General features: G+C 43.9%; 1 protein-coding gene across 1 annotated transcript; it reads left to right on the top strand.

Moving 5' to 3' along the window:
• The first annotated feature begins 11,278 nt into the window (after positions 1-11,278).
• LOC120715406 (uncharacterized PPE family protein PPE21) lies at positions 11,279-13,720 on the top strand. The gene is made up of 5 exons (XM_040002394.1): positions 11,279-11,666; positions 11,757-12,194; positions 12,480-12,752; positions 12,843-13,022; positions 13,263-13,720. The coding sequence occupies exons 1-5, from the start codon at positions 11,279-11,281 to the stop codon at positions 13,718-13,720; spliced, it is 1,737 nt and encodes a 578-aa protein (XP_039858328.1).
• The last annotated feature ends 22 nt before the right edge of the window (positions 13,721-13,742 follow it).

The following is a 13,742-nucleotide window of genomic DNA, read 5'->3' as shown; positions in this document are numbered from 1 at the left end:
AGGGAAATTTTTAATATAGATGCTGTTAAAGATGCATTGTTTGGGTTAACTAAAACAGGAAGTGGGATTTTCCTGTTGGTGACGTCGGGTCAGCTCAGGATTGATGGATGGGTGAATGAATCCCCCATAAGTCTTTGAAAATTGAACCACTTACAAAGTGTGAGTCATATCTTTATCCAACTATCTAAGACTGTGGGTAAACTGTCGGTTTGGGGTTTTATTCACCTCACAGTCAGATCAGATCAGCAGCTGCATAAACAAGATAAAGCAGGTAAAGTCCTGCTCAGCAGGACCACAAGCAGCTGATAATACACAACAAGCTTCTGTTAACACAGCCACACACAATGATATAGGTCTCCGTGTAAAAGACCCCCAAAGCATCCTTCTTGGAGTTTTAGCATTTCTTTTTTGGGTTAGGGCTCATGTGGGACACAGACTAGAGATTATTTTTCCTTTATCAGTTATCAGATATTAGATTAGCTGACTGCACAGTCCTAAAATCTGTCAGTTTTACAACTGGACTTCTAGTTGTTCTGTGCTGACATCATCAGAAGAAGGCAATTTGGGGAAATTAATGGCAACCCGAGCTGCGTGTGTGATCAGCCTCATCTCAAGGCAAACTGTGAAATAGTCTTCTTCAATGATGCACACTGTTGCTGTTTTGTGACAGATAATGCACCATAGGAGGTACAGTTTGTGTCTGCAGCACATACGTTGTTAGCGCCTTTAGAAAAGACATGAAAATGTGACAACCAAGAACAGCAACGCAAGAAAAAAATACCTCGAAAACAAAAATATGGCTGGAATGTTTCAAGTTGCCAAAATGGGTAAGGAGCAGGATGTATCTATACTATATATGTATATGTAGCTCGTATACTATACAAGACAAACATTTAGAAGCTGAATCGCCATCAGCTGGTGAAAAATAACTCTAAGGTAAAGTAATGTTGAGACGACATCAAGACGTGACCTCAGAGTCGACTCGAGGCGGTTACTGAACGCTGTCTGGAAGTCCGTGTTAGACGTTCCGACAGGCGATGATCTGATCAGGCCTCTGATCTACGTGGAAAACATCTGTCCAGCTACGCTTCAGTTTTTCTTTGGTCACGCCCAGCTTTTTGAGGAAGATGATGTCAAGCTTTCAACCAGTGTTTTCGAGCACTAACTGAACACAGATGTGGCACCAACAGGGCAGGAAACGAAACAAAAGTAGGAATTATAATTAACCGAAGCCTGAGTGGAAATAGAGATAAAAACTGAAACAGGAAATGACTTCACAAATCCGGGCTTTTGGCTCATACAGGCTAAACCAAACCGGACAGATCTTATTCACTAAAGCTAACCGAGTTCTGTCGACCTAAATGTAAAAGAAAAGGCGAGACCTTTAGTTGGCTCATGTAGAAGATGCACAATGAACGCAGTCTAGTTCGGTAACTCGGCTGAACCACAGAAGAATACAACAATAAATGGTAAATGGTCTGTATTTGTATAGCGCTTTACTAGTCCCTAAGGACCCCAAAGCGCTTTATACATCCAGTCATCCACCCATTCACACACACATTCACATAAGGGCTGAACGAACAAACACAAAGGACGAGAAAAAGGAAACAAGACCTCGACATCAAAAGAGACTAACCGTAAAAAAAATTAGAACAAAAGATTATCAGATAGAGGATTAACAAGAAGTCGCAGACAAACCACAAGACAAGACAGAGGAGCACAGCCTGACACTGACACTACAATAAAGGAATCCAAACAGGAAGCAAAACTCAGGACTTCAATTCAGTTTTATTTATATAGTGCCAAATCACAACAACAGTCATCTCAGAGCAATTTATACTGTAAAACTCCCTTTTAACGGAAAGAAGCCTCCAGCAGAACCAGGCTCAGGGAGGGGCGGCCATCCACCCCGAGCAGTTGGGGTGAAGGGAGGAGGACGGGTGTATAAACACATAGTGAGTGAAAAAGGTGAGCGAAGAAGAAACACCAGGGCATCATGGGAATCCCCCAGCAAACTACACTTAATGCTTTAGCAAAAAGGAAAGTTTGAAGCCTCATCTTAAAAGTAGAGATAGTGTCTGTCTCCTGAATCCAAACTGGAAGCTGGTTCCACAGAAGAGGGGCCTGAAAACTGAAGGCTCTGCCTCCCATTCTACTTTTAAATACTCTAGGAACAACAAGTAGGCCTGCAGAGCGAGAGCTCAAGTTCGAGAAATAAAACACCACCTCACAAGGACAAGGAAACCTAATATGAATAATAATGAATTCCAAAGAGGAATTCAAAACTCAAAACAAAATCCTGCCTTTATCACCTGAACCTAACCAGTTGTAACCAAGGTATGGATTGTTTTTTCATACATGATTTGCAAAACTGAAAATCCAAATGACAAAAATGGAAAAACCAAATTCTTCAGTGAAGTCCAGCACGTGAAAGAGGAAACTGTTCAAAGGACTGAAGGCAAGTCCGAGTGAACCTGCCCTCACGCGCCCGCACATCTGACATTTAGAAAGCTTCCATGATATCAGAGAGATGAGAAGTGAAAGACAAAGCCAGCTGTAATTATCCCATGATAAGGGGAAGCCCCAAAGGTCACATGCCGAAAACCACTAAGTCACAAGCAAGTTCTACAGGCCTGGTATTTAAAAAAAGGAAGTGAAACACATTAATTCAGCAGGGGGGTGGATTTATATGCCCATGAAGAGAACGTGCGACAAAGAAGTGAGACTTAGTTAATCGTAAGGGGTTCCTCATAATAACAACCAAAGACTTTACGGTTAATGATCAAACGTTAACCTTTAAAAACTTCAGTCACAAAAAATAACAACAATTTCACTGCAGCCCCATAAAGTCACAACTTCTCTTTGATTCAACCTATAAAATTGTCACATTAAGATCATTAAAACATCAGATTCTCATTATTATCCTTTTAAATGCTAAACTTAGCATGCTAACATGCTAATAGGCTAATGTGACGAATCAGAATCGTCGAATCGAATACTATTAATCCCTGGGGGAATTATTTTTGTTACAGTGCTCCATTTTAACCACTTAAGACAAGACAGACATACACTAACAAGAATAGTACAATTATACATATACACACAACTTCACTCATAAATATGTGGAAAAGCACTGTGTAGTTGTAGCGCAAACAGTGTGTTAAGTGGATGCGTTGTAAGTGAGCCACAGGCAGGAAAGATTTCCGTGTCGTTCGTGTTTCTTTTCGTAATCTCAGTCTCTCACTGAACGAGCTCCTGTGACTGACCGCATGTCAAGTGGAGTGGGGGGAGGTGTTATCCAACATTGTCTTATCTTGACAGCATCCGCCTCTCCGACACCACCTTGAGGGTGTCAAGCTCCATCCCACACATACTGGCCTACGGATTAGTTTATTAAGTCTGTTGGCATCTGGACCTCAGCCTGCTCCCCAGCATGCAACACAAGCGGATCGCACTGGCACAACAGACTCATAGAAATCCTCAGCATTTTCTGGAATGTTGAAGGACCTCAGTGCTCAAAAAATATAGACGACTCTGGCCTTCCTGTAAAGTGCTGTGGTGTTTTTAGCCCAGTCCATATGAAATATGTTTAAATTCTGTTTAAACGTTCCTTCCAGTAACACCATTAGTGTTTTAATTATACATAATTATATAATAATGACTGATATTATATCTTTAACATCTCCAGTCACTAAGATAACCAGATATCAAAAGTATTTCATTTTTATTAAAGGACATGTCTAAAATTAGCCTTAGCTAACGCTAACCACTAGCACAAAAAGGCTTATTGGATTTTAACTTTTACGTCTATTTTTAGCTTCCATTTTATTTTATGGATTTTGTTTATAGTGTGAGTTAATGATATAATTTATATAATTACAATTTCAATCAGAATGTTTAGTTACGTGTTTTGGCTTTGGAGGCCAGTTTACTGCCTGAATTTCACTGAGATTAATATTTGTAGTGAAAATTACCAGAAACACAATTACCTCTTTAAAAAGTGATTTAAAAATATTTTAGAGCACTCTGGTGCTGATTTGTGCATTACTGGTGTGATCTTAGAAGGTGATGGAGAACTTTACACCGCTGGGCAGAAATCAACATTGAATAATCAGCAGACTTTTTAGTAACATACTAAAACTAAATATATATACACGGTATAAATGACGTCTGTCTGCTTGACAGACTGGAAGAAAAATGTTTAAAAGACACTAAAAGCTGATGATACGACTCATCAAGTCAACAGCTTTAAAACATCAGTGAAAAAAGCAGGTTGGGTAAATTCTCTGAATAAAGACTTCTCATAAAAGTCAACTGCGGATAAAATCCGCACAAAGGCAAAGGGAAGAGTCTGAGCGGTGGCTCAGATTTTAAAGGAACTTCTGTCATAAGTTCTTTACATAATTTATGGGCCATAAAATGTATATTCAGACTTGGAAAACTCAAGAATCTGTGCTTTCACTTCTTGCGAAAACCACAAATGATGAGCAGCTGTTCAGCAGCTGTGCACTCTGGAGTCTTCAGTGGAGATTTTTCAGTATTGTGTAATGAGAAAGTTAAAGGCCGCGGGGCGGATGTTTTACTGAGGCTTTGGCGCCACCTGCTGGTCACAATCGAATACAACAGTTCATGAGTTGCATGAAAAAACATTTCACGTTCAGGACTGAGGTGGTTCCTCAGATGGAACATATCCGAGCCTTCTCAGGTAGTTCCTGGAGGCTGGAGGGGAGATGGAGCCATGATCTGCTCGACCATCGAGCCTATCCCAGCTGTCATAGGACGAGAAGCAGGGTGCAACCTGGACAGGTCGACAGGTTGGATCAGAGGTAACACAACGAGGCAGACCAACTTTCACACCTCGATCCATTTAAAATGACCAATTAACCTAACATGGATGTGTTTGGAGCCAAACTCCACACAGAAAGAGCGCACACTGGATTTACAACCAAAAATAAAAGAAAGAAAGAAGAAAAGCAACGAATAAAAGAAACACCATCAACAGTTAAGGTGGTGTTTTTAGCTGTTAACAGCTTGTGCTTTTACGTGATGTCATAGGCAGCATCATGCTGTCGAAGTTAAAACCAAACCGAAGTACCAATAAAATCTCTGATGGCCGCCAACTGTTGCATGATGTAACTTCCACAGCCGGTGAAAGTGTATGTCCTCAGTGTACCCGGAGCAATGTGCTCAGGATGAGGCACCAACTTAGTTTCACATTAACATGATTTAAAAAAAAGAAGTTCAAAGCACCAGTCAGCTCTCAGTGTCAGGTGTGGAGGGGAGAAGACAGCTTCATGCAGAAGAGAACAGTCATCATGATTTCTGAAGCGTCATGCAGCCCTGCAGCATCTTCTCATCAAGTCTCTCAGCAGTCCTGGTCGTACACAAAATTCTGATGTACTCCTCCCTGATATGCTTCAGCTGTGGCTGCGGTTTAGCTTTCAGCTCATCATGCACCACAGACCCGAGTCTTCTACGACGTACCTGCCACGTGAAAGCAGCTGGAGAAAATCAGCTTCTTAGCACCTGAACAAAGGGTAAACCTGAAGTTCTGCATACTGATAAGACTAAAAAGAAAAACCCTTCTTTATTTTCAGGAGCTCTGAGTGCATCATAAAAAAGACCACAGAATGGCTCAAAGGTTTTCAAAGTTGAGTCACTCAGATGAATATTTGGCTTCATAAGTTTGAGGACAGGATCGAGTGAACCGGCCTCTCCTTGCAAACAGAGGTTTAACCCTCACAGGGCGCCGGGTTCAGTTCTGGGATCCTCTGCATTGTTGTGTACATGCATGCTTGTTTTATCGGTTTTTTTTTCCTTTATTGCAGTTTTTCCTTTCAGTCTTTGAACTTTAAAAATGTTTTATTTGCATTTCTCATTCTTTTTTGTGCCTAATTATATTTTATTAACATTTAGAATATTTGATATTTTTGCATTTGCATTCATATTTCTGACATTATTGTATTTACAGTTAAGTTCTCCAATCCAAACAAGATCTCACTTAAAATGAGTTAAATGTTTACAGAGGGTTCAGTCTTCAGGGTTTGACTCTTTATTTTGCAGATCTGTGCCTGCAGATGGCGCTGCGCTCCTGCAGTCAGCCTCAGAGGGGCCTCCCACAGCTTGTTTCCATCTCCCTAGTTTTACAAAAGAACCTGTTTAGTTAAATAGAGAACAATTGAAGTCACTGGACCTTAGCTCTTAATTCTCTTACTGGAGCGGGCAGCGATGTTTGTTTGTAGCACGACGGAGTGTGAATCAGTCGTTGGGAGGTCGGACAGCGCTGTGCAAGCATGCTGTGCTGGAAACTTGAAGACGTGTTCAAACACTTTGCTGTTTTTTTTCATCTAATTTGGGGCAGACCTGTGCGTCATCAGATATTGTTGTAGATTCATTAATGCTCTGCACGACTGCTTGAGCACACGAAGCGCTTTACACAGCTACTAACAGCCACACTCAGAGAAAGTGTCTTGCCCAAGGACACTCCAGCAGTTACACTGAAAATGTGTCTGAAGCATAGACTGTACATTAAAGATGGGTGTAGCTGCTGTGGCCCCACTCACGGTGGTTAGTGAAGCTCTGCTTTGAAGCCCAACAAGTTGTTTCTTGGAACCAGAAGTGACCAAACGTGTTAGTGCTACTTGCTTATTAGTGCTCAGAACAACCAATTAAAATCTCAGAATTTCGCTCATCAGCATTGGAGCTCAGACTCCTTGGCCGGCCTGACGCACACAGCAGCATATTATTGGTCAGATAATTGTGTTCCAACAGCACAAGCATGGTCAACACGAAGTAACCCCTCCCCCCGTTGTGAATCACTTCCTGCCACCATATTTGTTATTTGCGTTAATACTTGTGTGATATCTGCTTTTGAATAATTCTTTGCCCGAGGCAGTAATTAACTCCTAACTAACGGCTCAACAATTGATCTCGCCTTGTGCTCGACCCCCTGAGAGTCATTAAGTGTCTGTGTGTAATAACAGATCTGCGCCCTCAGAGGAAAACCGCTGCCGGTAACTGCCGCGTAACTCGAGCCCGAAGCTTGCCAGAACAGATCCATCATCATTTACATCGTGCTGAGCGCTGTTTGTCTCCACAGCTCCTCGACCGCCAAAGGTCAGCGCACGAGAGAGTGTTTAGTGGCTCCGAGCCGCGAATGAAAGGCCGGCCTTGAAAAGCCGAGTGAGGGTCTGCGAGGAAATGAGCGTGAAATGAATGTCACATTGAAATCAAAGGCAGGGAAGATGAATGAGAGGGGCGGGTGGAAATCACCTGGACTGAGCGATGGAAGGATGGATAGACGGATGGATGCAAGGAGGGAGGGAGCAGTAATTATTAGTGATTGAGCAGCCCCCCCCCCCGTGCGTTTCATTAGCAGCAGGCTGTTCACACACAATCTGGCCTCTGTTGAGCCACGCAGAGCCCCCGGTTTATTTGACCATCTGAAATCTTAACAGTTAATACCTGTATATTTCCAGCATAATATTGTCTCTGGCAGAGATCGCCAGAAAACATATCCCTGTGAAAATAAACGGCCACATTCACATGCCAGGTAATACAAGGGCCATGTGCTGAAAACAGAGGGGGCAGCTGGAGAGGGGCCGAGGGGAGGAGGTCACACAGGTGAGTCGAAGGAAAGGAGCTATGGAGAGAAACTTCAAAATCAGCTTCATGTTATAATATTTCTGCAGAAAATGGAGTTAATGATGACAGTCTGACGTTAATCGCTGATCTCCAAAGCAATCGTGGATGCGAGCTTTACTCATTTTCTTTATTAATGTTGAGGAAAACACCAAAATCAGCTTTCACGAGACAGAGCAGTGACCTCTGACCTTCTTTCAAACGATTCTCCACGTTTCTCATTTAACACTAAACCTGTTCAAACATACAGACACAGTTAACTCTTCTCTTTTTTCTAAATATACAAATCAAAGCATACTAACCCGTCACAGCTCCATTTAAAGCTGGATCCATATTCAGAGTGAAAACTCTGAGCAAACCAAAGAGCAAACTTCATTTAAAAAAGCGGGAAAAAACTTCAAAAGAGGAACGACTGTACGATGGAGGAGAGGAGACAGAACTGGCTGATCAGCCTCCAGTGTATAAATAGTCCAGCCAACCTAACACACGGCATGAAGGAAAACTAACCTTCAAAGTAGGAAAGTAACAAGATATCAATACAGATGTGAAGATAAACAGATGTGATTAACACAGAAATGAGATGAGGATGAGGATGGGGAAGAGCACACAGGGAAACCGAAGCTTACAGAAAAGAAATTTATCATATGAAGTAAAAACAGAAACCAAAATTATCCACACTCCCTTGGAATCCTAAACTGAGGGTCCGCTCTCTCTTCTTCGCTAAACTGTCCAATAAAAGTGAAAAGTCCCCAAATCAAAGGTGGAAAAGAGCCAGGGACGAAGGAAAGGCTACTGAAGGCCCTGTTTTCTCGTGTCTCCCCTGAAATCACTCAGCCCAACAATCCCACTCAGACTGAAATATCTGAGAAACTAACAGCTGGACTGTCGATCGTCTGGCCAGCGAGCAGAGAGACGTGAAGAGCAAATGGGTGTCATAAACTGTATTCAAGGTCTGTCAGGCAGGATGTTCAGGACAGGTGTTGTTTGCACATGTTTGGTTTCATAAATGTTCAGAGTGAAGACGCAGCATGAGTGTGAAAGGCAAGCTCCAAATCACAATATTAAAAAGAGAAGAAGAAACTATAAGTGCTCACCCTATTAGAGCGCTTCGCTCTCGCTCTGCAGGCCTACTTGTTGTTCCTAGAGTATTTAAAAGTAGAATGGGAGGCAGAGGCTTCAGTTTTCAGGCCCCTCTTCTGTGGAACCAGCTTCAGTTTGGATTCGGGAGACAGACACTATCTCTACTTTCAAGATCAGGCTTCAAACTTTCCTTTTTACTAAAGCATATAGTTAGGGCTGGACCAGGTGACCCTGAATCCTCCCTTAGTTATGCTGCAATAGACGTAGGCTGCCGGGGATTCCCATGATGCATTGGGTGTTTCTTATTCACTCACTATGTGTTAACAAACCTCTCTGCTTTGAATCATATCTGTTATTAACCTCTGGCTCTCTTCCACAGCATGTCTTTTATCCTGTCTTCCTTCTCTCACCCCAACCAATCACAGCAGATGGCCCCGCCCCTCCCTGAGCCTGGTTCTGCAGGAGGTTTCTTCCTGTTAAAAGGGAGTTTTTCCTTCCCACTGTCGCCAAAGTGCTTGCTCATAGAGGGGGTCATATGATTGTTGGGTTTTTCTCTGTATGTGTTATTGTAGGGTCGACCTTAGAATATAAAGTGCCTTGAGGTGACTGTTGTTGTGATTTGGTGCTCTATAAATAAATAAAGTAAATAATAAAAATAACATCTACAAAACAAACATGAAACATTTAATAACTCACTGACATGTTGAGCCATCAAATAGTTCCACAAATCCATCCATAAATGTTTTATGTTTCTACAGACAGCAGAGGAGGAGAGAGGGTCACACACGGAGTTTGGGCTGGAAGTCTAACCTCGTGTCTCTGATGGACTCTGGGTCTCCACCACTAAAACAAATTCTTCTTCTTTTGTTTTATTTTAATGGACGTTACCTGCTGATTCACAGAAATTATCATTAACTATCACTAACACAACAGATGACTGACACACAGCCCACAGTGCATCGTATCTGACACATACACAGTTTTTGACCTCTGCATCATCAGTTTGATTTTTAAACCCGCTTATTTGTTTTTGCTCGAGTCAGAAACAAACTGTGACAATAAATTGCTCAAAAAAAAAGCCAAATGTAGCAAAAACAATAAAACATGAAAGATTTTATGTGCAAAATGATGTTTAACGTCTTTTTAAAAATTTCAGAAGACTCAATAAAAAAATCTGTCAGTTATTTCATGACTCAGACTTTACAGGGTTAAAACCCAAACTGTGCTAACCTGAGCCTGAGTGTTGGATTCTGCAGAAAAGTAAAAAGTATAAACAGTCTTTGATTTGTTTCTGTTAAAATGATTTTTGTCCTGATTATGGCGCTCTGGGCAGGGATGCTGCTTTTGCTTCCTCTGTTTCCTCTGAAACCTGTGCTGTCTCCACCCCCCTGGTGCTGCCCCGCCCATAAATCATGAGGAAAACTCAAGTACGAATTCAAGTCAAGTTTGTAAACAATCTAGGCCATAATTCTCTGCTGCATCAAGACGTTACTGCTCTCTCCTCTCTGGCAGGTTCCTGGTGACTCCCAGAGACGAGACTTACCTGAGCTGATCTTACCTGTTTCTTAGCCTGAGAATTCAAATGTGCATTGGTCTTGAGTTCTGCTGTTCAGTCAGTTCATTCCTGTAATTATGACTCTTGGAAGAAATATGTTTAGTCCTCGTGGGGTTAGAAGACAGTCACAGTCTGGGGAAACACAGAGACACCTGCGCGCTGTGATGCAGCATCATCATGTTACCGTGGCTGCGTTTAAAGGAAAAGGGGACTGCGATCGCCACCGTCGTCATCAGAGACGTGTTTACATACAGTTTATCGGGATGTAGAGTGGGATTTCTTTTTCCCGGAGCAGGCAGGTTTCAGGGAAGAGGAGAGGTGTGAGCAAACATTTCCTGAGTGAAGGTGAATGACGGCGCTGTAGAAAAGCACCTGTGGTTCAGGTGGAAAAGCAAAAAGGCCTCTGCCTCAGAGAAGGAGCTCTTTCTGTGAGGATCGACCCTCTCACCACACAGAATCTTAAAGGTTTATTACTGCTTTTAACGAATACCAGGACGGTCTCTGAAAACAAACTGCAGCAGATGAGGGAGGAGAATTATTAACAATACAGTGGACCTTTGGACACTACTGTGATACCACTCTGACCTTTCTTAGACTGAGTCACAGAGACGCCTTTCTGGTCCCTTTTGTTTCTCTTTGTGTTCTTTGGGTCGATTTTTGCTTTGCTCCACTGTTTAAGTGGACTCAGATGCAAACAGGAAGACACGGAGTGAAACTGGAGGATCAACAGAGGTGGCTTCTGACAGGAGAGGGCCAGCTTTAGGGGACAGATGGAGTGAGCATCAACATCTGGCAGCGACTGGATGAACGAGCTGATGTGTCCATAGTGAGGTCAGGTGTTTCAGCCCAGAGAAACTGGATGCAGTGACTAAAGCATCACCCATTGGTTCTGTTATCATCTAATGCTAGCTAGACTTAGGCTGTATGTATGCAGGTACCCGTGTCTGTGCATCACACACAAGGATAGGCCCTAATCAGAGCTCAGTAACGTGAGATGAACACATGGACACAGGTGAGATGGACACAGATGAGATGGACACAGGTGAGATGGACACAGTGGACACAGGTGAGATGGACACAGGTGAGATGGACACAGGTGAGATGCACACAAGTGAGATGCACACAGGTGAGATGCACAGAAGTGAGATGAACACAGGTGAGATGCACACAGGTGAGATGGACACAGGTGAGATGAACACAAGTGAGATGCACACAGGTGAGATGGACACAGTGGACACAGGTGAGATGGACACAGGTGAGATGGACACAGGTGAGATGCACACAAGTGAGATGGACACAAGTGAGATGGACACAGGTGAGATGCACACAGGTGAGATGAACACAAGTGAGATGAACACAGGTGAGATGCACACAGGTGAGATGGACACAGGTGAGATGAACACAAGTGAGATGCACACAGGTGAGATGGACACAGGTGAGATGAACACAAGTGAGATGCACACAGGTGAGATGCACACAGGTGAGATGCACACAGGTGAGATGGATACGGGTGAGATGGACACAGGTGAGATGGACACAGTGGACACAGGTGAGATGAACACAGGTGAGATGCACACAGGTGAGATGCACACAGGTGAGATGGACACAGTGGACACAGGTGAGATGAACACAAGTGAGATGCACACAGGTGAGATGCACACAGGTGAGATGGACACGGGTGAGATGGACACGGGTGAGATGGACACAAGTGAGATGGAGACAGGTGAGATGAACACAAGTGAGATGAACACAGGTGAGATGCACACAGGTGAGATGCACACAGGTGAGATGAACACAAGTGAGATGAACACAGGTGAGATGCACACAGGTGAGATGGACACAAGTGAGATGAACACAAGTGAGATGCACACAGGTGAGATGGACACAGGTGAGATGAACACAAGTGAGATGCACACAGGTGAGATGCACACAGGTGAGATGAACACAGGTGAGATGCACACAGGTGAGATGGACACAGGTGAGATGGACACAGGTGAGATGAACACAAGTGAGATGAACACAAGTGAGATGCACACAGGTGAGATGCACACAGGTGAGATGGACACAGGTGAGATGCACACAGGTGAGATGAACACAAGTGAGATGAACACAGGTGAGATGCACACAGGTGAGATGGACACAGGTGAGATGGACACAGGTGAGATGAACACAAGTGAGATGCACACAGGTGAGATGCACACAGGTGAGATGCACACAGGTGAGATGGATACGGGTGAGATGGACACAGGTGAGATGGACACAGTGGACACAGGTGAGATGAACACAGGTGAGATGCACACAGGTGAGATGCACACAGGTGAGATGGACACAGTGGACACAGGTGAGATGAACACAAGTGAGATGCACACAGGTGAGATGCACACAGGTGAGATGGACACGGGTGAGATGGACACGGGTGAGATGGACACAAGTGAGATGGAGACAGGTGAGATGAACACAAGTGAGATGAACACAGGTGAGATGCACACAGGTGAGATGGACACAGGTGAGATGCACACAGGTGAGATGAACACAAGTGAGATGAACACAGGTGAGATGCACACAGGTGAGATGGACACAGGTGAGATGAACACAAGTGAGATGCACACAGGTGAGATGGACACAGGTGAGATGAACACAAGTGAGATGCACACAGGTGAGATGCACACAGGTGAGATGCACACAAGTGAGATGAACACAGGTGAGATGCACACAGGTGAGATGGACACAGGTGAGATGGACACAGGTGAGATGAACACAAGTGAGATGCACACAGGTGAGATGCACACAGGTGAGATGCACACAGGTGAGATGGACACAGGTGAGATGCACACAGGTGAGATGAACACAAGTGAGATGAACACAGGTGAGATGCACACAGGTGAGATGGACACAGGTGAGATGAACACAAGTGAGATGCACACAGGTGAGATGGACACAGGTGAGATGAACACAAGTGAGATGCACACAGGTGAGATGCACACAGGTGAGATGCACACAGGTGAGATGGATACGGGTGAGATGGACACAGGTGAGATGGACACAGTGGACACAGGTGAGATGAACACAGGTGAGATGCACACAGGTGAGATGCACACAGGTGAGATGGACACAGTGGACACAGGTGAGATGAACACAAGTGAGATGCACACAGGTGAGATGCACACAGGTGAGATGGACACGGGTGAGATGGACACAGGTGAGATGGACACAAGTGAGATGGAGACAGGTGAGATGGACACAGTGGACACAGGTGAGATGGACACAGGTGAGATGGACACAGGTGAGATGGAGACAGGTGAGATGAACACAGGTGAGATGAACACAGGTGAGATGGACACAGGTGAGATGGACACAGGTGAGATGGACACAGGTGAGATGGACACAGGTGAGATGGACACAGGTGAGATGAACACAGGTGAGATGGACACAGGTGTGAGCTGAAACCTTCCTGTGTGCTTTGGGC

The sequence above is a fragment of the Simochromis diagramma genome, unplaced genomic scaffold (assembly GCF_900408965.1).
Source record: "Simochromis diagramma unplaced genomic scaffold, fSimDia1.1 OVJJ01000438.1, whole genome shotgun sequence".
Lineage (NCBI taxonomy): Eukaryota > Metazoa > Chordata > Actinopteri > Cichliformes > Cichlidae > Simochromis > Simochromis diagramma.
The sequence above is the reverse complement of the archived record's forward strand: the minus strand, read 5'-3'. Positions and strand labels throughout refer to the sequence as shown.

Coding starts and splice junctions, on each gene's coding strand:
- LOC120715406 (XM_040002394.1), top strand. CDS start 11,279: ATGGACACAGGTGAGATGGACACAGATGAGATGGACACAGGTGAGATG. Junction 11,667..11,756: donor CACAGGTGAGATGGACACAG/GTGAGATGAACA, acceptor AGATGCACACAG/GTGAGATGCACACAGGTGAG. Junction 13,023..13,262: donor CACAGGTGAGATGGACACAG/GTGAGATGAACA, acceptor AGATGCACACAG/GTGAGATGCACACAGGTGAG.